Below are 23,759 nucleotides of genomic sequence, written 5' to 3' on the forward strand. Positions count from 1 at the left end.
TGTGATTTGTTTTGACGAGTAATCTATGTTTATCATATCACTCAAATGCAACACTCAAAATGCTGTGGGAAATGCCCAAATACTCCATTAAAGTTAACATTATTTTAAACTTGTGATCCCTTACAATAAGCAGAGGTAGAGAGTGGTGGACAGATAACGAGTCAGACAGTCAGGCTGACATCCAGCCAGGCTAACAGACAGGCAAGAAGGCAAGGCAAGCAAACAGACAGACAGACAGACAGACAGACAAACCCTTCATCTCCCTGTCCCTTTAAGAGCCACAGTTCAGCTGTGTTCTTCCGGGCCTCTCCCACAGAGTGCTCCTCTTTCACAGAGACACAGAGCTCCTGCTGGCTGGCTGACTGGCTGACTGTTTGGCTGGCTGGATGGCTGACTAGTCCTGCGTTTACATCCCATCCCTTTGACAGAAAAGTACCCCACCCCTCCTCCTCCACACACCCACCCCTCTCCGCCCCTGACCCCCCCAGCCCAGTCTATGAATCACATCCTGGTCCCACTGAAACTAGCTCACTCCAACTGGGAGGGAAGGGGGGTGAGGGCTCCTTTGGACAGTGAATCATATCCTGCACCCGTCCAGTAAAAGAGAAGGAGAAGTGAGGGAGAGAGAGAGACAGAGAGAGAGAGAGAGAGAGAGAGAGAGAGAAAGAGAGAGAGAGAGAGAGAGAGAGAGAGAGAGAGAGAGAGAGAGAGAGAGAGAGAGAGAGAGAGAGAGAGAGAGAGAGAGAGAGAGAGAGAGAGAGAGAGAGAGAGAGAGAAAGAGGGTAGAGAGAGAAAGAAAGACTTAGAGGAGGGTGGAATGAAAAGAGGAATGGAGGAAGGGAGAGGCAGGCCTGGGACTTCTAATTAGATGCCGGGGGGGGGGGGGGGGGGGGGGGGGGGCACAGGGGGGGAGAAGCATGGGCAGGGGGGATGGATCAAGTTGTATGATCAGATGGTTGCCTGTGGAGTGCTTTTTCGGCTGTGGGTATGTTCGTTCATTGACTATTTCCACCTATTATTGAGAGAAATAACCAGGGATGTGCGGAAGTGATGGAATGAAGGAAGAAGACAGGAAATGACCGTAACTTATTAGGACGGTATAATGCCTCGTAGTGCCCTGAAAAGCTCGAGAGTTCCAGTTGCACATTGTACATTGTACAAACATGTCTGACGTGCAGTACGCCCTTCACCCAGGCCTGGGAAGTGTGTCCTGTTTACAATGATGAGCACTTTGGACTAAACCAAACTCATTCCAACAAGGGTTCATTTAACAGCTTTCTAGACTGTTCCGAGGGGAAACACAGATTCTGTGTTTGGACCACTGAGTGCCATCGATATTGTATTCATCAGACTACAATGTTATTGTTCTGCTGGGTTAGGCTTAGAGAAAACCCCAGTTGAGATATTACGAATGGTGTTTTACACATAGTGTGAGGGGGGTGCTTTTATGTAGTTGTACAGAGAAACTGTGAGTCTGATTTTCAACGTCTCAACAATTTCATCAGTGTGTTTACAGGGCCACACCAGTGATTAAAAGGACGACAATGTTTCATTTGAAACACCCAACCAACAGCACCCACACACACACACACACACAAGCACAAACGTATATTGCGACATACTACAAACCCCCCAAACGCCACCATATGATTATCAAAGAATGTTTTTGATAAGTGATCAAAAAGTGATCCTGCAGACTTTGCACAGCAAACAGGTTGTTCAACAGCGGCTTTCCAGGGATCTGTCACTCGTCTGAGTTCTATCCACACAGTGAACAGGAACAGTAAATAAAAACAAAGCAATGTTCTAAGGAAGCCTTGAGGACTTGGCCTCGGTCAATAGAGGTCTCTTGTCGCGCATTTACAGTACATGGTCTTCAACAACGAAGCGTAGGCCGCACATTCTTATGATTCATCCTAGCTTCGCTGATGAGATATTTGCCGTTGGCCCGCGCTCGTTGCATCCAGGCTTTAGAGCATGAGGCAGTACTCTGAAACAATGGCCCGAGGTGAGATTGTGCTCGCTCTCTATCTCTCTCAGTTTCTTTTTTTTTCCCCTCAGAATCTGGCCCTTGACCAAAAGGAAACGTGACCCCAGTGACCCAGACAGTCCATCTGCACCATCCCTCAGGCCCAGGCGGCTCCTCCCTCTCTCTCTCTCTCTCTCTCTCTCTCTCTCTCTCTCTCTCTCTCTCTCTCTCTCTCTCTCTCTCTCTCTCTCTCTCTCTCTCTCTCTCTCTCTCTCTCTCTCTCTCTCTCTCTCTCTCTCTCTCGCCCTCTCTCTGTTCCTTGTTCTCTCTCTCTTTCTAGATCTCTGTCCAGGTTTAATGAGAACCTCATCTCAGACACAAAAAGACTGAGACATCTGTATTCCAGTTTGCTATACCTTCTCCAGTGAAAGATATGACAGGGAAAATCCTCCGTTAGTACCCAGTGTGGTTGTGGTTTAGCGTGACAATGCTAACAAGGACAGTATGAGTATAGTACTTCCAGGTAGCGTGAGCCAAGTTATCAGTGACACAAACTCAAAAGCATTGTGCCAAGAGTTAGGTTGGCCTGTATCAGAGTTCCATTCCAAATGTAACTCGAATAATTCTAGAATGATCTAACACGAGACATGAACTTTTGGACTCACACCTTTTCATGTGAAAAATACGCTGAGTAAGAAGACTTACATTGGCCGGGTTTCCCAGATTCGTTAAGAAGCTCTTAACGCTATGAGCTTCTTAGGAGCGTTCTAAGAGCGTTCCTAAGAAGCTCTTAGCGTTAAGAGCTTCTTAACGAATCTGGGAAACCCTGCCATTTACATTTTACATTTAGTCATTTAGCAGACACTCTTATCCAGAGCGACTTACAGTAAGTACAGGGACATTCCCCCGAGGCAAGTAGGGTGAAGTGCCTTGCCCAAGGACACAACGTCATTTGGCACAGCCCGGAATTGAACCGGCAACCTTCTGATTACTATCCTGATTCCCTAACCGCTCAGCCACCTGACTCCTGGCTTGTGAGATCACAGGGGTGAGACCACTTCTCTCCAGCTTTCCCTCAGCACCACTGACAAACATCTGGCCTGGACTCAGATCCTTTGACACCAACTCCAAAGAGTAACGTTGAATAAATGCATCAACGAGACTTGACTGTCTCCCTTCGGTTCCATCTCTTCCCTATCCTCCCTCGCCCCCCCCCCCCTCTCTCTCTCTCCAGCTCCTTCCCTGGCTCCTTCCACTGGGTGTCATGAGACCAGAGTGCTCAGCTGGGCCTTCTGGTTAGGAGGAATAAATGAATGCACCAACACTAATCTCCATTCCATCCAGATGGGGGGGAATCCCTAGCGGTAGGGAGGAGATGTGTGTGGCCCCCAAAGTCATGCGTGGAGGGTCACCACACTGACAATGGCAGGTGTGGAATGTGTCCCTACATTGCTGTCCATGCAATTTTGCGTTGGCCTGAGAAAAATGCTCGTAGTCACCGCTAGGTTCAGTTCTTACTTTATCTATGTTCGACTTTAGATTCATGTTGCTATAAATATCACTCAGTTTTATGTTTATGTGCCTGTGTTTGTGCCTTTAGGCATGAGTGTGTTTGACAGTCTGTCCAGTTTATTTTTGCTGTCCAGAGGCAAAGTTTACAGCACAGCAGATGAGGATATGGAGAAAATGTTTATGTGTGTTATGTGTCACTGAAATTTAATTTGAAAGTGAAAACTGAATCTGATTGTTTTAAGTTTTCAATGTTGATCTGATGCCTTGTTCTGATCTAACAACGGTGTATTTCTTTACGTAATGCAATTTTAAATGAACACTAGGTGGCAGTATAGGAGAGAAGCACGACACCGTGGACTTCCTGCTACATCGATCTAGTGTAGAATCTGCCCAGACCCTGTCGCAGACCCAGCGACGAAAAAATGTTGTACCTACATTTTCCGTTTTGAGTTAATGTAATGTAGTTTTGAGTTAATGTTATGTCGTTTTGAGTTCATGTAATGTCGTTTCCCATTTGGGGGAGCGTGTGTTTTGCCCTTCAGGGCCACCGTGGGTGAATCAACGTAAACGATTGGTTGCCAGGTGTGTTGCACAATGAGAAAGTGTGACTGTCAACAACCATCGTAGGGGTGCACTTAGTAAGGCACCCAGTGTTATCTCACATATACTGTACATTGAAAAATATATCTAAGTTAGCTGGCTACATCCGCGATGTTGCCGTGTTTGTTTTGTTTGTATTAGCTAGCTAGCTCTACAGCTGACAAGCATTAACATAGCTAGCTAGCTTCGGCAGGGTCGTGACAACCTCTTGTTCTTCAGAACTAACGTTAGTGGTACACCCTGTACTTTCGCCGTCTTCTACAGCCTCATCAGCCTCATCAGCAGTCAGTTAAAAACAAAACATATTGCTTGTCCGTCCAGGGCGGGCACAGCTGACTCTGGGGGCGGGCCCGGCCCCCTAAAGCCCGCCCATAACGCCGGGACTGGCTGGTCAGTTAAAAATATCAACACTCTCATAACCAGTGGAGGGATTGGTACAAATATCTGTTGATTAATAACATTTGAAATAATAGTAACTGGCCTGAACATTAGTATTGAATACATTACATTGCATGTCCCTGATTTCTATTAGTTTAAACTTTTGTAGTTGTACTAAAAATATATATGTTATACAATACTATGCTTTTATACTAACTATAATCTAATGAAATGCATTATATATATATATATATATATACCTTGATGTGCTTAATTGGGAATTGGAGGCTTTAACAAACAAGCAGTTTCTCATTCATCCTGAGGCAGTCATGGCTTATTATCCACTACACCACTAGAGGGAGACAAAGAGCTGTGCACCTGCATGGTTATGATTCGAATCTATTCGAATACAAAATGATCCAGGCAGGTATTCTTTTGAGTTTCTGCCACAAAATGATTGACTAGGCATTTTCTTAAAATAGTCCCTTTTATAAACCTCATCGTGTATCCAGTTTAGAGGTGGAAGTAGCATAAAAGAATGTCAGAATGAAGACAAAGAAGAGAGGTCAGGAAATGTAGGTATACCAATTAAATACAGAAGTAATGTTTTATTTCTGCCAGAGATGTACAGTACATTGCACATTGAACATCATGAAAATGATACTTTGTAGAAATACACACATTTCCATTTGACACTGTCATCTACTGCGATTGAAATAGCACACTTACAGTATGTAAATAGAACCTACGCAAAAGCTGACATTCTGAATATGCAATGAGTAGTAAGCTGCTATTACAAAACCTTTTTAGATTGCTCTACCTCTAACATGACATATGGATATAAATAAACATCCATATAATTAAACATGTAGCCTATACAAAAATCTTGACGGTCTATGTACATCTTAATGATTAAATATATACAGTGTAGATGTAACGTAAAAAAATACAGTTTTAGTAACTATGGACATATGGAAAATCCGCATTGAAACAGAAATTAGTTTGGCACCGTTTATTTAGATTTCTTTTCACCTCTAATGATGCATTCATGTATAAGATGTTAATGTATATAGCACTGCATTTTAATATTCCATTAGAAATGTATTGCATTGATTGAAGAGCTCAGAGAAAATGAGCTTTTCATCACAGAAAAATAAAAACTAATGGTCAGTGCACAGCAAATATCTTCGATTGGCAAACCTTACATTCAAAATGGTACATACCACAGTACATACCACCGGGACCATGAACACATGTTCCTTGGTCTCCTCCTGTAAGTTATCCCATCTCTCCTCCACCTTTATTTGAACAAATATTATGGGTCAATAAGATCACTGTCACAAATCAAAATAACACGAGCGCAACAGCTTCCTGGTCTGTTACCGCTCAGAAAAGTTTATGTCTGTAAATTGTTTATAACAGTACAACATTAAAGTGCTGAGAGTGAAATGGACAAATGACAAACAAAAATCGAATGAAGCACAACAGTATTTGTGATAAACATTCTGCAAACAGCAGTATATTCACCTACATGGTCGTCAATGAGATAAAAACAGATAACATTGAATGCATGATCCTCTCGTTTCACTTCATATTTACAGCTTGTACACTTTACACAACATCTTTGAGGTTTTTTAATTGAGAGACTAGTCTCTACAGATTGACCAAAGAAAATGAAGAATACTGCAGGCCTAGCAAGGAAAGATAAGCATGTTGTTGACAGGTTGAGATCCTCTTGTGTAAAATCACACTTTTACTAAGACGAGGTGGAGAGTGAAAGTAATAAGAGATTTATAATTTCCCAATGTGTTTAAAACGCAGAACACGGCACTACAAGAGAGCAAGAGGCAAAAGAGGTAGCCACACTTAAGGAAAAGGGTATACCCTGCTTTCCCACTCAACCTACCCAATCTAGTTTCCATAACCTCTACCAACAGGCCAATCGCCTTAACTCCCCCACCCCGCCAGACCTTTCCATTTTAAGGGACGTGTGATTCACCCGCTCCCCAGGCTTTTACGGCCTATAGGGGCCTGGAGCCCGGGGAGTCTCAACAGGGGGAGGAGGACATCTGGTCGTACTCGGGACACTTGAGCAGAGCCGGGTAGTTGGAGTTCATCTGGAGGGAGGCCTCGGAGGAGATGGAGGATGGGCTGCGTCCGCGGGCCCAGACGTCGGGGTGGAGGAACTGGCCAGAGTAGTCCGAGCAGTTGCTGAGGCGAGGCCGGTAGAAGCCCTGGTGGGGCCTGTACATCTCCTCTGCCGTGTAGCGCTTCATAAACAGGTAGACGGACATGACGCCGGCAGTCTGGGCACACACACACGCACACGAACACACAAGATACATTATGCAACGCTTTTTAGTCGTGGAAAGCTGCGAGAGCAGTCTTTCTAATATTATGCTAATCTCCACATCTAACGCACAATAATGATTATTCATCGCCTCTAAATCTCTCTTTAAATACTCCTCAGTTTGAGGATTCATCTGTGAATGGCTTCATAAAGGAAGATATGGTGATCTGAATCAGAACCGAGAAGGACAGCGGATATTACCAAGTTAACCATCTGCCTCATGAATACAGAAATGAAGATCAATCATACTTTTATGACCAGACAGAGCATCTCTGCTTTCTTCATGAGCATTGGGAAGTACAAAGCGCTCCACCACCCATGTTATATTTCACCATCTCAGACGGACGCTTCGTGCACGATATTCAATCTTTAAAGATCCCATGACATGCTGTTTTTGGACGCTTTTATATGGGCCTTAGTGGTCCCCTAATATTGTATCTGAAGTTTCTTTCCCCGAAATTCAGCCTTGGTGCAGAATTACAGCCACTACGAGCAGTCCCACAATGAGCTTTCCTCAGGACGTGCTGTTTCTGTGTCTGTAGCTTTCATTTTCTCAAAGGCGGAGACAAATACCCAGGGCTTGGTTTACGCCTATCGAAATTTCTAGCCACTGGGGACCAAAGGCAGGCTAGGGGAACTCATATTAATGTTAAATAACCTCCTAAAGTGAACATTTCATGTCATGGGACCTTTAAAGTGCTGTAGGTTTCATATAAGACAAGGGTTTGTTGCCAGGCAACGGGTAAACAGTGCCAGAGTATTGGAAAATCTCGAACGTCCCAACATGAAGTGTACCTCGGTGAGGAGGAAGGAGATGGCGGCGAAGGCGAAGGACCAGCCATACTTGTAGCTGAAGTAGGCGTCGTTGGTCTTGGTCCTGTTCAGCATCTCGTCATTGATGCTGGAGATGTAGAGAACCAAACCCACCACTAGGGACAGACCTGAGGGAGGGAGGGAGGGAGGGAGGGAGGGAGGGAGGGAGGGAGGGAAGGAAGGAAGGAGTGAAGGAGGGACGGAGGGAGTGTAGCGAGGCATGTTAACACAGAGCCTCATTCTGTGCGACAAAATATGGCTTCCATTTGACTTCAGGAAAACATGGGTTTTCAACATCGGACACCTTCAAGGAGGTTGTTCGTTTCGATTTTGTAGTGGAAAAACAGCAAACTAGGCGTGTCTTGAACAGGCCCGCTGCTATGATCGGTACCTGAGAGGATGAAGAAGATTCCGGAGACGAAGGCCAGGATGGTGCGGTGCGGGCGGATGTGGCCGATGTTGCTGAGCACGAAGCCAATGAACATGAAGAAGAGGCTGACCAGGGGGAAGGGCGTGGCGGACCGGATCATCTCTGATAGGACGACACAACACAAGAACCACACAGTTAAAACCAGTTAGAACCAACCGCCTCCGTGAGGATCTATTTTGACAAGACATCTGCAGTGGAAATGCTCGGCCGCCGAGCTCGTTCACAACGGAGTCACTGTATTCAGGCTTTAAAAGCTCTCATATGAAGTCGACTTTCTTGGTTCGGTAACTATCCTCAACTTCCAAAAGTAAAATCGTATCCCCATGGTCTAACCAAAACAAGCAGCTCCACTCGTTTTCTGGTTTCACTCCACTGTGCAGACATCAGGGGTGGCTCCAGTGTGTGGGCAAGAAAGACTAGCTGTCCCCACAGGCTTCTCTGCTGATTTAAGACGGCTTTAAGTTCCAGTCTAAACCGTGGGAGTGGGCTGGAAGTCTGCCCCCCCCCTCCCCCCATGGAGAGTGGTAGCTCCCATAGGTAGGGAGGCACAGCTACCATATGTTGCTTCCCCCACGCACACTGAGTCCCAGCACAGCCACCTCCACAGTCAAGCAGATGGCAAACAAGGAGAGCGACTCCTAAGAAGGCTATGTGCTGAGCGGCTATTAGCACTGCATAGAGAAATGACGGAGACATGCTGGTTCACCCAGTCAACCAAGAGAAATGTTCACATGATGATTTCCGTAAGGTTTTAAGGCCCTTCAAAAAGAACCTTTCATTAGCGCAAAAAGGTTTTAGCTAGAAGATTTGAGGAAATTCTTACTGCAACTGGAAGCAGAAAAGGTTCTTAAAAGGGGGTTGCAGGTTGAGTTCAAAGGGTACATGAAAATCCCACTTTTCCACCGTCCCATTGTAGGTTACACAATGCTTCCAGAGAATATGGATCACATGACCCCCTAGGCCACATGTGGGATTCTGGTCCAGGCCCTGTGTCATGAACTATCATGTGAGATATTGAGGGGTTAAACTGTATAGTCGGCTATATGTTGGCTCAGAAGAGGTCATATTTGAAATCCATGGTAGGAGCCTATCGGTAATCTTTAAAGTTGTGTGGTGCACTTGTGCATGTGGCATGTTTGTTTGTACCGTAGATCATTCAACAGCCACACTTTGAGAAGGAAAAACCTGTTTATGAAAGGGAATTTGTAGGCTGGAAGGCAAACTCGCAGACGTTTGACATCGATTTTGCCGACAAGCTCTTGGGTATTCAGGTGAATTTAGCCTCAAACCACAAATCCAACTTTCAGGGCATGAGAATCCAATAGTTTTTCCGCAATCCACTTTTTCCGCCTCACATTCATTTCACCCAATTCAATCCTATTTACACCTAAAGATAGATTTCGCTCTCTCAAACATTACGTCTCTCTCCCTCTCTCCCTCCCTCCTGGCTGGTTATTAGATAACCAGATGTTGGTGTTCTGCACAGAGCCTCTACCCTAAAGGGGTAGAGGCTCTCGAATTTTCTCCCCTCGAATTTAAATAGTAAATGAAGAAACAGAGATACAGGCCCACAGAGACACAACACGGCTCCAATGTTCGCTATTGGTTGTCCTCAGATGATGTTGCAAAAATAATAGTGCTAATGGTTGTTTTCCACTTACTCAGCACACTAACGGTGGACTCTGATGTCATTTGGACGTTGGTGGGCATCATGTACTCGATGGTGAAACAACGTCCTTTCTCCTCTCCTGGAACACAGAGACAGACACACTTTCAAAACACGTCTTACCAATCAGAACACCTGTGATATATATGCATACTCTTACATTTACATTTAGTCATTTAGCAGACGCTCTTATCCAGAGCGACTTACAGTAAGTACAGAGACATTCTCCCCGAGGCAAGTAGGGTGAAGTGCCTTGCCCAAGGACACAACGTAATTTTTTGGCACGGCCAGGAATCAAACCGTCAATCTTCTGATTACTAGCCCGATTCCCTAACCGCTCAGCCACCTGACTCTTCCATAGACATGTTCTCAATCCGCCCCGGTACTGACTCTGTAGTAGATCCAGCCAGAGTGTTCCTCACATCACACCACCATACAAAGGAGAGACTAAGGGGAGCACACTGGATGGTGTCGGGAAGGGCTGGTTGTGTCCTGTGTGGTCGGATGAGAACCCACTACGGACTCACTACCAGTGCAGATTGTACAATAGGAGAGTTTGCAGGTGCGATATTACAGAGAGAAGAGGGTTGTTCATTCATTGTGTCATGGATGTTTAGCTGAAAGGGGTAGTCACAGTCTGTCTCTGAGAGCTTTCTCTCGTTCAGGAATATGCTGCGGACTCTGACTGTATAACGTAGATCCTAACTTTAAGCTAAGGTAGAGAGCTATGTAGTAGGACTTGAGGGAGAGAGGAAGTTCTGGATAATGCAACACAGTTGAAAACATGAGTGTACATGGATCGTACTGTAACCTTTGTTCTGACACATTGTTCTTTTTACATGTGGAAAAAGGCCCACTCTACATTTTAGCACCTTGTCCTGTTACTTTGGGGGCATTCTGTTCTGACACCTGCAGTCACTCCCCTGTGCATCACTGTCCCTGCACAAGTCTGCCACCTCCTCATGCACCCCCACAACACCAGCACAGGACTACCTGTACAAACCGAGAGGTGCCTGCGTAGGTGAAAATGTGTGTGTGTGTGTGTGTGTATGTGAGAGAGGGAGTGTGTGTGGGGATGGGGGGGGGGTTGTATGTGTTTGTGGTGGTGGTGTCAGGGGGTGGGGATGTGGAGGATGGGGGGGGGAGTGAGGAAGGAGAGGGGATGGAACAGCATTCGAGTTGTCAAACCTGTCACCTCTATCTGTTCTCAGCTTCCTGCAAAATGTCTCTCTGTCTCCCTCTCTCCACACACAATTACTCTCACTCTATATCTCCCTCTCATTATGATTCTTAGCAGAGTCTGGGCAGTAATTAACCCTACTGGAATACAGACGATCCTCGCTGTCAGTCTGGCAATAATTTAATTAAGGTAAAGTTAGTGCCATGGGAGGGCTTGCCCCTTTTATTAAGCCCTTTATCATTGTGGGAAGAGTTTTCCTGGATCTTATGACTTCTTTTTTCTACTATCGAACTGGCTTGGCTTTAATAAACTTGGTTTATAGTGTGTTACAATAGTCAGTCTGAATTTGGTTTGTGCTTGTTGTGCAGTTCTTATGTGTTAACTTTTCCCTGTTTCTCTTAAACGCATTTGGAGAAATTGTCAATAACATGCCTATTGGAGCTAGCTAATGTGAGACATTTATTAAAATAAACCATTTATGAAAAAGCACCATTAATATGAATGGCACACAAGTCTGTGTGGAGACAGAGGCAAATGGATTTTTAATGGTTCTGCCAGACAACTATTTCAATAGCAATACTTGGAGCTGCACTGAAATTGATTGGATGGGAGATCAAATTATGCTGCAACTTTCCATTGGTACCTTATTACACTATAATTTTTGTGTGACATAACATTACAAAAACACGATGCGCACACAATTCTCTCTCTTTCTTAATGAAGAGAAGCCCAAATCTAAAAAGCTCTAATGCACTCGATGCATCAGCTAGTTTCCCCTTACTAAATATGTTTCTAGAAATGCAGTCGGACTGCTAAGTGCCCTCTGTCCAGCCTCACACACTGCGACAACCACATGTATCAAGTTGAAGTCAGAGTGTTTTCATCCACAAGTAGACTATACAATTACGCATAGATGTAGCTGCTCACATTCACATAGCTGTTAGCATTCACATACCTGTTAGCATTCACATAGCTGTTAGCATTCACCCACTGAACTCCAGCTGCGTCAATACTAGTCCAAACACAACCCCATTCATCCTCTACAATGCTAACAATGTTAGCGGAGCAGAGCTGCGAAACAACATTTTCCTTGCTTGATTGAGACTCACCCAATGGTGGCGGTGCCAGTTTCTGGGTCAAACCGTTGGGCTAGAACAGTTTAGCCGGCAATAAGGCCACTCAATTGCCCTAAAACACACACTGACCCAGTAGTCCCTTTAGGGTAGAGGCTCTGTGCAGAACACCAACATCTGGTTATCTAATAACCAGCCAGTGCAGTGATGTCGATGGGAAGCTTCACCGTGCAGTGCGATCTATGGGGCTGTTGACCTTGCAGTACTGTCAGAATGTGAATGGACACCACTACTAACCCAGGCCAATGGGATGGAGTCCAAACAAGCAAAGCATCAGTTTGGCTGAGTTTACATGACGTGAACACAAAGGGTGAAACCATAATCTGGGTTTAAACACATGTAGAGCGGTAACACCAAAACATTTGGGGTGACAAGTTAGGTACGTTAGATTTATGTCAAACGTTTGCACTTTTGGAACGTCCCATTGAATCCACCTCAGGTGTTGAACAACCGTTAGTGGAACAAATATCCCCCCCGGGCCCAGGTGTGGCTACAGAACGCCCACGCGGTCAGAACTCTTACCAGCCAGGAAGCAGACCCTCCAGAGTCCTGAGTGGAGGGACATGCGTACCTCGGTGCTCTGGTTGAGGGGCAGGATGACTCCTTCCTCCAGGTACAGCCAGTAGTCGGTGCTGACGGCGACGCCCAGCAGGCCCAGGCCGCACACGGCAAACACGCTGCTTAGCAACGTCAGCGCCTTCCGACCGCATAGGGTCATGCCACGGCTGTAACAGCAGGGGGCGCCACTGGCGGAAAGAGGGAGCTGGGAGGAAGAGGGAAAAGGAGGGTGAAGTTAAAAGGAGTTGATTTTGGAGTCAGGTGAGTTTGAGTGGTGGATGGGTTGTATGTTGTTTTGTCCCAGTAAAATGGTTTGTTTGAGTCACTAGACAGGGTGATGGGGCTGATGATGTCGTGGGCAAAGCTAAGACACTTGGCATTCTTATCTATAGCAGTCTACAGCAAGTACAAATTTCAATTGGATTTCAAGAGCCTCAATCCTTAATTGCTTAGCACTTTGACTTTAGTTTTGATTAAAGTTTTTGAGAAAAGTGTCATCACAGTTTGGGACCACACCAATCGAAAACGTCTAAATCTCTCTCTCGAGCGCAAATGAGATTTTTCTAAAGAGCCAGACTGTGCCTCGTGCCAAGTGCTCTGCGAGCGTGTGCTTAAATTGCACTCGACTGAACTATGCTGTGACTCATCAGACTGCCCTCCATCTTGCTTACGCCCTGCACCCCCCCCCCCCCGCCCCCCATCAAATATTTTGACAAAGAAATCTCACACCATTTTATGGTGAGAACTGCAAAAAGGGTTTGTTATACAGTACATAATGTCCCCTTTAACAGTTGATTGCTCCAAAAACTGAAGAACATTTGACAGTCAATTATGTGCAACACACTGGCACTTAATAAGAGAGGGAGTGAAGTGATGCGAAAATCTAACACTGAGCCGCATTAAATCGGAGCCATTTGGAGAAATAACTGTCTTTCGCACAGTCCCACCTCAGAGTTGATATGGCACAGTGCACAGTGCAGGGCACTTCATGTATGTGATGGCTGCCCACTCTAGCCAAGAGCTGGAGAGCATGGTGGCTTGGCATAGGATGTGTTTGGAAAAGGGATTCACATTTACATAATGACTTCTCTGTTTGCTGTCACTTGTTCCTAGTGGGAGTTTCGCAACACGAAGTGCACGTGTGTGTTTGTGTGAGTGATTCTCAGTCCCCACTAGACTTAATTCGTCCAATTAATTCAACATCTTTTGCCAGTTCACGGTTCAAAACATTCCTATACTGGTAACATTGGTTAAGTCAGGGCTTCTCTGACCAGACCCAGGACAGATAATACTGAGCGGGTTGGGACAAACACACAAACCATTCTCAGAGGAGAGGTTTAATACATAAACTATTAGGAACAGTGAGGAAAGTAGGTTATTTAAAGAAAAATAAGAATTCCGGCACTTTAATCCATTCAGTACAGCACTAACCTAGGCTTATACTGGGCAGCCAGACAATAGCCTACCGGCAACTTCTTTAGCATGTTGAATGCTAGCATGTAATGTGGTATGGATGTTATACTCTGGATATCGGGCACCATTGTCAGTGTCTTGAGTGCGCCAAGCGTACCGAATGTGTGGCTGTGTACTGAATGCCCTGTTTAAGACCTCATTACCCAGCTGTCTAAAAATACCAGGACAGTTTGAACCCCCACGCCTTTTGACAGAAATGAAATCAGCTGTTGAAATTATACGAAGGCCTTTCGTACACCGTCAACCACTCAGGGAGCTGAGCCAATCACTTTGCGTGGTTTCAAAATGTGGGTAGTCATTGGCCGCCCTTCAGGCAATCAGGCAAAAATAGCTGCAGTTATTCAACCTACTCTGTGGGTGATTGTGGATTTGCAGGGAAAAGTTTAAAATGGCTTGGCCTTCTTTTTATGGTTTCTATTTTGCTGTACAAAGATTTTTTGTGACCAAAATTGGTGACAAAGTAACATAAAACTGAGAGTCGAGGCTATAGGTCTCCATCTTGGTTTCCAGACTTGATACGACCGTATCACAGATGCATCACAGTGTTTGTATCCTGAGGAGCCAGCTAGTGTTTGGATGGAGAGACAAGGATCCAGGATATGTGGAGAGAGATAGAACAAGGTAGAGGGTTGCCATAACAAACCTCTAGACAAATTCTACAGTTTTGTCTCATACCCTGGGCGTAAAGGAGACTTCAGAATTCGATACTGGATGTCATCAGACTGATTTAAGGTATAAAAAGGACATGGAACGTGATTTGTTATGTCTGTTTACAGAGTATGTGGTTGCTGTTATGTTTTGAAATAGAGAGCTATTGATTTAATTGTCTGGCTGTTATTTTTCTTAGCCAAAAAAAAAAGAGGTCAGATGGGTCAGAAAAGAGAAAATAAATATTTTTGTTTTTCATGCCAGGCCAATTTGGTGAGGAACAAGCTTCCCTGAAGGGTGTTTAGCTGTTATGTTTTGGCATTCACTCAACTTGAATGAATAAGTAGTGAAGTTGAGGAAACTTCGAGGAAGAAGAGACGAAAAAGTCTCGGCTTTTAGGCTATATTGGAAAGAAACTCTGCAATTCCCTCCATTTATTCTCCAGTCCAAGTTCCACGATGACACATTGAAATAACGGCTGTTAGGCATGAACGTTCCCTTGACACGAAATGGAGGAAGAAAAATGTAAAAAGGAAATGGTGAAATATTCATCCTCCTTTTTTGACGCTATTTTTTGTTCCCTCTGATAGAGTTTTCCAAGCAGCAGTATTCGTTTGCTGAGGCATCATTAGCCTGCTAAGCTAAAGTTATAGCTAGTTAGCTAGCTAGCCGCCCCTGAGCAGTCAGCATTTCTGTCCAACAGCACAGCAACGATAAATGTTTATTTTCATCTTTGAAAATAACCCCAAAAATGAACAAAATCAGGTCTCTCTTTTCACTTGAGACCTGTGTCTTAGGTAAGAATGAGTAGGCTGGCGTAGCCTACAATCACACAAGGTATTTAGTTCGATGGTCAGAGGGAAGACTGTATGCTACCCAAAGGTATACCTACAGTATCCCTTTACACAGGGTCATAAGAACAATACTATCTTGTGGAGTTTTCAAACAAAGTTTGTGGCGCAAAGAATCAATGTGTTATTTAGTCCATGCTGACACATCTCTGACACAATTGGTGCCCCTCCACCCTCCCTAGCTGTCCCAGTGGGGCAGGGATGATGTTACACCTTGCTATTAGAACTGGTATGAAATGAATACGTCTGGGAGGACATAGATAATCCTGCACACACACATACACAAATGTACACACATGCATACACGCAGATTTAGATCCCCCCCGCACACACACACACACACACTTCAATCCATCATGAATCCTAATTCACTCCACTGGCAGGTTCCCGCCTACGGGATTATAAAGACAGACGAATCAGAGAAGTTTCCAGGGCCTAGACAGGGACTTCCAGAAAGCCCTGCAGTCCTGCATGCATTCAAATGCCTTCTGAACAGTCTCTAGAAACATTGGGTCTGTGACCAGAATCCAACAGAGCAACGTTTACTTATTTACAATCCAACACAATGCTTAAGAATACTCAATATGAACAAACGTATATCCCAAAACAACTGTCCTATGAGCTGATTCAGATGAAGACCACGTAAAGGATATTTGCAGTGCACTTTTAAGTAGGGCTGGTTAAAAATATTGATTCTCAGGCAAATCTTTATTTGAATGATCCAATATCGACTTAAAATCACCAAATCAATCTTTTAACAAAAGTTTCTTTTTTTTAAAGCACGTGTAATAAAATATGAGCTGATTATCATTTGTGTTTATTTGAGTTCTGCTGAGCAGATGTACTCAATTGACCAAATACAGCATTTGAATTCCTAATGACTGAACTAACTAATGACGCAACCTGCATCTTAAGCCAGCGCCTTCAAGGCTAAAAGCTGATGTGTGGACACATCTCAAACCATGGCAACAAAGATGAGCTCAACAAAAACACATCCATATGTAAGCTGTGTAACCTGGAGGTGAAATATTGAGTCAACACAACCAACTCTCAAACCATTTGTTGAGACATCACCTGCTTTCCACTTCCATATCATCAGATCTAAACACGGTCCACTTGAATACGCATTTGCCTGCAAGCAGCTTTATAATTCACCTCACGCTCATAAGATAACAGAGTCCATCACAGATTTCTTTTTTAAGGATACAAGCCCGTACAGTGGGGTTGAACATTTTGGCTTCCGAATCCTTATGAATAGGCCTACGTTTTGTTGAACCAACATGCAAACATTTGAGTAAAGTGACAACCTCAAACTTGTATGTTGATATTCACAACAGGGTTGCAGCTTCTTTGATGTCTGCAGGGTCGCAAACAGTTAAACCTCAAGGGCAATGGATTTGTATGTTGCCATCCTTTTTCACCACATCAGTCATGACAGGACACTATTTTACATGTTACGGCCACATTTACAGAATTAGTAGAGAATTTCTCTATTTTGGTCAAACTGACCGTGTCACATATCTGTATCAATCAATAACATTCAAATAAATAAATACTGAAATTCTATCGAAATCGAATTGAGAAATCCAGGTATATCCCATCTCCAACCACTAGAGGGCCAAGTGCCATCAACAACAGATGTGACAGATGCATAGCACCACTGGAAGAGGAGAGCGTCATCATTAAAAGTAGGTCATTTCACTCCGCCTACTCAATTAGTGCGCTTCTAACCTGGCTCAGCCGTGATTCAAACCGGGTCTCACACACAACTGTTGGAAAGTCAATGATGGAAAAAAAACAATTGTAACTTAACAGCCTGTATTCAGTTTTAAGCTGTGTGGCCCTTTGTTGAGGGCAGCAAGACAGAAGTATGCCTATTAAATACTATTCAGCATCAATTAAATTATTTGCTTGTCAGGGTTATTATTAAGGGAGCACATGGGTTATTGTCAAAGCCAGGTTGCCCCTTTTTAAGTCAGGCAGACTGATAATGCATGTAAAAGCAGTTGCCAAACTATATTTCTAATCAACACATTGAGTTGACACACGCAACAATCAGCCCCGGTAATAAAAACGAAGAATAATCAACAAATCCAAGAAAAAAACAACAAACACAATTGCGTGTGCTTTCTTCCTGTCACTGTCGAGGACTCGTCGGTGCCAACTGACCTAGTTTATTTGATTTGCCATCGGCCGCTAGGCACTGGGCATGCCTCACGAGTTGATGGGGGGGAGGAGGGGAGGGGGTCAGGCGGTCCGTGGTCCTCGGAGAGGACTCTGGGACCCCGAGGACAGTGGCCTGACCCTGGGACACGGCGAGGACACGTCAGGCTGCCTCGGACACAGCTGAGGAACAGAGCTAACACAACGAGAGCTCTGGCTACCCTCCCCCTGCCTCTGCCTCCGTTTCTACTCTGAGCTGAGGCACTACAGGGCAACGCTCCGCCACACAAACACACAGACACTTGACAACAACTGTCGCCGTCAAAGCACCATCTCCCTGACAACAACTGTCGCCGTCAAAGCACCATCTCCCTGACCTACAAACTGCTCCCTGTCTTTCTTGAGCATTATGAGTGTGTCGAGGGGGACGTCATGTCTGATATTATGGGATGCAGCATGTGTTTGACTTTCCCATTATAAACGTGTCGTCCATCATCAACGTTGACATCAGGGACGAGCTACGTAACCGGGATAACTTTATCGCGGAAATACAAGCACTGTTGTTCCATCTAAAGGAAATATAATACAAAAGTAAACCATGAACCCTATTCACCATCATTACATGAAACCTCCCCTCAAAACAAAAGAGAACTGTTGGAGAAATAGCTTGAGTGTTCAAGCCGTTCTGCATCCATCCAACCACTCAGAGCTGGTTTCCTCCTCTACTGGCATCTGTCAGATCACGTCAGGAGTGTAATGTCTGATCTGATGCTAACCAGCCAGGGCAGATCTGGACCAGGTCCTGGCATCTTCTCTACTGTTCCAAATACTGTTCCGAATACTGTTCCGAATACTGTTCCGAATACACTCAAATGAGGGACGGCTCCTTGCAAGTGTTTTTTCTTGCCTGGTTCATTCTGTCTTTCTTCACTCCATCACTCTCTCTCTCTCTTTCTTCACTCCGTCACTCTCTCTCTCTCTTTCTTCACTCCGTCACTCTCTCTCTCTCTCTCTCTCTTTCTTCACTCCGTCACTCTCTCTCTCTCTTTCTTCACTCCGTCACTCTCTCTCTCTCTCTTTCTTCATTTCTCCCTCCTCTTTCAGCCAGAGTATTGTAATTATATCACTTGCTGTAACTGCTTCGTTTGAGTTAATAGCTGAAGACTTAAAATGGGTTTAAGAATGGGAATGGGGTTTAATGATGAGAGGTGCCTGAGCGCAGCATGGAAACTCAATCATTTAAAAGTGTCAGATAAGCTTTGTGTAGCTGAAATGAGACCAAAGGACACTGAGTTTCTTCATAGACTTTTTCTGTACACTTGAAACATGAGAGTTAAGTGAACAGAATAAAAGTGGACAAACTACAGTATTCTGGGCCTGGGTTCATAATTTTATACAGACATATTGCAGTGTGCAAAATGGCCGACAACGGTATTGTTGTTCTCCACTGGAAGAAGCACAAAAGGTCAAACAAAATGGCCGCCGAGATTCCATTGATTCAAATAAGGACAAACAGTACAACTTTAACACCCAGAGAAATGGGCTACGACGTGAATTTTCTATATTTGTCCCTTCTGCCCTCTTCATCTTTAAGTGCAAAACTTGGAATGATGCCTTTGTGCACCACACAAAGGCCTGGTTCCCACCGTTAGAGAGAGCTGAATAGGCTGATGAGCATTTTGGGGCAGAATCAGAAAAGGGATGCTTGGCCGGATGCCGGGTCCAGAGAAGCACATTTTTATTTCAGAGGAGACAGATACATGCTGAAAGAAATATGGCCGTCAGTCAGCCATCTGTACAGAGAGAGAGAGAGAGAGAGAGAGAGAGAGAGAGAGAGAGAGAGAGAGAGGGAGAGAGAGAGAGACGCAAAGAAAATCATACCATACACACACACATACACACTCTTTGTTACTCTCCAACTGTCTTTCCCTGTCTCTTTTTCTCTCTCTTTCGCTCTCACACACCCAAGCTAATCAGGGGAAAGTACAGCTCCCATATCAACAATATGGCAACAGATATGTAAATAGGTAGACAGCTAGCCTGGGCTGTTCATTTTACAGCTGCAACTCTAAGGTGTGGATAACAACTATAACTCTTCATTTAACTCAATCTCACCCTTACTGTAAAATATTCACATTCAATTCAACTCTGTTGATCGGTGCCCTGGATGAAACCATAACTCCTGGAACAGTATGCATTTGAATAAGTTCCACAGCGTTCTGATTCAGCTCTCTAAAAATCCATTGAGATTCTTTGCCGTGCAAAATGACGTTGTGTCCTTGGGCAAGGGTCCTTCGCCCGACTTGCCTCGGGGGGAATGTCCCTGTACTTACTGTAAGTCGCTCTGGATAAGAACATCTGCAAAATAACTAAATGTAATGTATTGTAAATGCAGTGTCGTGAGTGGCGTAGTCGAAGCACTTCCAACGACCAAACGCCTCGTGATCTGACACCACCGGGATTGTTAAACAAAGGACAAGGAGCATGTTTTCCCCCCCGGTTAAAATGTGCATGAGGTGTTCCCCACAGATGTGTCAAAGGTCTGTCTGACAGTGACTTAAACAGGAAGTGACTTAAACAGGAACATCCAATTCTGATCTGGCTTCTCTGTTGTCATCTCCCGTACCGTGTGTTGACAGGAGTTTGAACCAGCCAGACCACAACAAAAGGTGAACAGTCCTTCATGGAGATGGGATGTATTCAGTAGACATAGCGTTTTAGATTGGACTTGAATACAATAAAGCTATATTCAACGGGGTGTTTAATAAGGGGTTTGCAACATCCGGGCTGAGTGTTTGACCCCTGTGTGTGGGCCACGCACACACTGAACACATTAGAGGGTAGTCCATTTGGATGAAAGCTCCGGTTAAATGATAAGAAACACTTAAACACAGTTCTTGGCAAGGACTTATAACTGGCATGTTTTTTTTATTACAATCCCTATAGGTACAATAAGCTACTTTACCTTGCCACTCATCCAGTAAAGGTACATTATGATGGAAGAGTGGACTATTGGAGCACTGCCTGTGGTCATATTTCTCTCTGTTGTGAAACACTGGCTAGTGAATGCATTAATAAAAATGTCTGTCTGTTTGCCTCCCCCCCCCTGGCATTTAGGCTGGCATCAAGAAAGTGTCTTTTTGCCAAGTCCAACTTAACCACTACAGTTGTTTCGATAGAACTGTGTCATTGAACTGTTACAATTTACTATATCAATCCCTCTGAAAATGATAATGGTGGGGGACTGTGAAATAGGATATAATTAGTTTATGTTATGTTACAGGTTAATTGAAATAACGTAATTGACGTGCATGACCCCATGTTTAATGGTATTTAATGAAATATAAAACGTATTAAGCACATTTAAAAACGGTCTTTGCTACTGTTGCTGTCGCTTTTGGAATTCTAAGGGCTACTACACCTCAGACAATTAGGTCCTCTTTCTTTATCTTGGTCTCGAACTACCGTGCGTTCGCTCACGAAGTTGTCGATCATCAAAAGTGCCATTTGCTGTGTCCAAGTGAAATAACAAACAGTTAAAATCTATGTCCGCCTCGTTTTCCTTCTGCTGAAGCCCTCACCAATGAATTAGGTCAAAATGGGAGTTTTTGACCATGTCTTATCGTACAAACTATTGAAATCTATGTGTAACCTTTTAATGTTTTATTCCCGAAAACCAGGTTTCCATTTGAGGATTCCGCATATTAAAGTTGGACATGAAGATATGTGCGCTTCTGGTGAAATGTCTAGTGTTGCTCAAAACAGTTTATAGAATATTAATAGTAACTTTTCGAACGTCAATTAATAGCTAACTTTTAACGGTTTAATTAAATTTTGGAAAAATTTTACGCGCGCCTGTAACAAATAAGCATTCAAAACTGATTCCGGTCGTCGGGTTAGTCGAACTACTTTGGCATGATTGTGAGATGATCTCACTTGAACCTCATCAACACCCAGGGATATGAAAAATGTGAATAAAAACGAACGTGACTTACCTTCTCGAAGAAGTCTCGTCGAGGACGGAGTTCTACCCTATGCTTCCCTCTTCTCTTGTAATGCTCGCGGTATACACTTGTCTTCTGTTGGCAAGTGGAGAAGCTGTGGGCAAGGGATGCGTGGCGCGCTTTGGAATCTGCTCGACGTGCGCACTCAACGAAGCTTCGCTCCAGCAGGTGGGCATCAGTTGGATAGGGAAAGGGTCCGTCCGTAGTCTACTTTCAATACCAAAGGATGTTTTCTTACTCCAGGTTTAAAATGTATTGACTTTGTTTGAATTGGCTACTGTCTAATCGACTTCATTCTGAATTAAAGTGGGTTCTAGGAGGAATTCGGTAGCCTACCCTACTTCTCCTTTGAGCGCCACACGAAGACTGCGTGCAGACTGCAAGTAAATTAACCAATTGGGTCTGACCTTGTCCCCCCTCCCTCCAAATGTGCCCTAAAGGACCTAGGGAGTCAGGTGGCTGAGCGGTGAGGGAATCGGGCTAGTAATCCGAAGGCTGCCAGTTCGATTCCTGGTCATGCCAACTGACGCTGTGTCCTTGGGCAAGACACTTCACCCTACTTGCCTCGGGGGAATGTCCCTGTACTTACTGTAAGTCGCTCTGGATAAGAGCGTCTGCTAAATATGTAAATGTAATGTATTCTTATCAGGTAATCTGATGGATCTAACTATACACAGGCATGAGCATTTTGTTTTGTGTGCACAGACCGTAATCTTTATAGGCTACAGCATGACATTATAATTTGAATCGCTTTCTTACTAAATTCATCACTGACCATCACCACTGGTGAAACAGCATATGGTAATTCATTAAATTATTAATGAGCATCTGGCGCATCACACTACAATGCATAATAAGGAGGCCAGAAGGTTACATTCCAAGACGTCAATTTAACAAACCCAGTAACCTACTGGTTAGCACTATGATCCAATGAAACTTGAGCTATAATTTCACCTAAACATAATGTATATTAAGATTAAGCGTCCAATAGTTTAATGTTGACGTTCTGTCTGCTGGCGATAGAGTATATTCAGGACCAAGGCCAGCGCCAAAATCTTATAAAAAACAGGAGGTCTGGGATTTATACTTCGTGCTTTACATTGTGAATGAAAACACATATTTCCTTTTTGTTCTGCTTTAACTACAAACCATGCATATTTTGCAGACGGTCTAGACCATAAGGCCTTGTTTATAAGCGTTGGATTCCCATACCTTACCAGATGGGGATTTGTGGTGTGTAACTAGTGAACTGAAACGATACTATGCAAAAGATAACACACCAGCTGGCTACAGGGTTCAGTCTAAACACAATGTTCCAGACCTTTTGTCAAATAATTAGAACAGAATGAAGAAAAAAGCCTACGAATGAAAGTATTTGAAATAAAACACCTGGGTATACGATCTAGTGGGGAACCTCTTCCCTAACCCACCCTTTCTCGCAAGAACCCACCATTAAACGGAACCGTTCTGTGATAGTATGTAACCCAGAGCATTAGGGAACACCAGGGTCATCTGTTAAGCCTCCAGAACGGTGGTCCTGTTGTGAGGGTCCTATTGCTTCAATACTAACAAGATAACATGAAGGTGTGAGGGGGAGAGAGGAGGAGGACAGAAGGGCAAGGTTGTAGCGTTTTAATCAGATCAATGATGAGTGAGCGATCAGGGTACACGGCTAAATATGATACATGAGGCCGGGAGGGAAGGGAGGGAAGGGGGGGGGTTGCGGCATTAGTGATCGAGAAGAGAGATGTGGAGTCATCAACAGAGGGAAAGGGAGTGAGGAAGGGATAGAAGGAGAAAGAGAGAGAAAGAAGGAGAGAGCGGAGTAGTCCACATTGAAACCCCAGACACTTGGCGCCAGAGTGGAAGTGAACCGCTTGGGCCGTACTGCGTCTGCTGTGTCATGGGTGAGTGGCCATCCCACTTCAGTGGCCCCCGTGGGCGATGGGGGGGGGGGGGAGGGGGGGGGGCGGAGCTGGTTATTTTGTCGGGCCATCTCTTACCCTACACACACACCTCACCTGTGCCTCA

The 23,759-nt window shown here is 44.4% G+C and overlaps 1 protein-coding gene across 1 annotated transcript; it reads right to left on the minus strand.

The window, feature by feature from the left end:
- Positions 1–5,055: 5,055 nt before the first annotated feature.
- On the minus strand, positions 5,056–22,076 carry LOC134008864 (voltage-dependent calcium channel gamma-5 subunit). The gene is made up of 6 exons (XM_062448445.1): positions 21,720–22,076; positions 12,554–12,794; positions 9,714–9,800; positions 8,014–8,154; positions 7,605–7,750; positions 5,056–6,765 (listed from the first exon to the last, which is right to left on the minus strand). Exons 2-6 carry the CDS (start codon positions 12,747–12,749, stop codon positions 6,508–6,510), a joined length of 828 nt encoding a protein of 275 aa, XP_062304429.1. The 5' UTR covers positions 12,750–12,794; positions 21,720–22,076; the 3' UTR covers positions 5,056–6,507.
- Positions 22,077–23,759: the final 1,683 nt, after the last annotated feature.

The sequence above is a fragment of the Osmerus eperlanus genome, chromosome 22 (genome assembly GCF_963692335.1).
Source record: "Osmerus eperlanus chromosome 22, fOsmEpe2.1, whole genome shotgun sequence".
Classification (NCBI taxonomy): Eukaryota; Metazoa; Chordata; class Actinopteri; order Osmeriformes; family Osmeridae; genus Osmerus; species Osmerus eperlanus.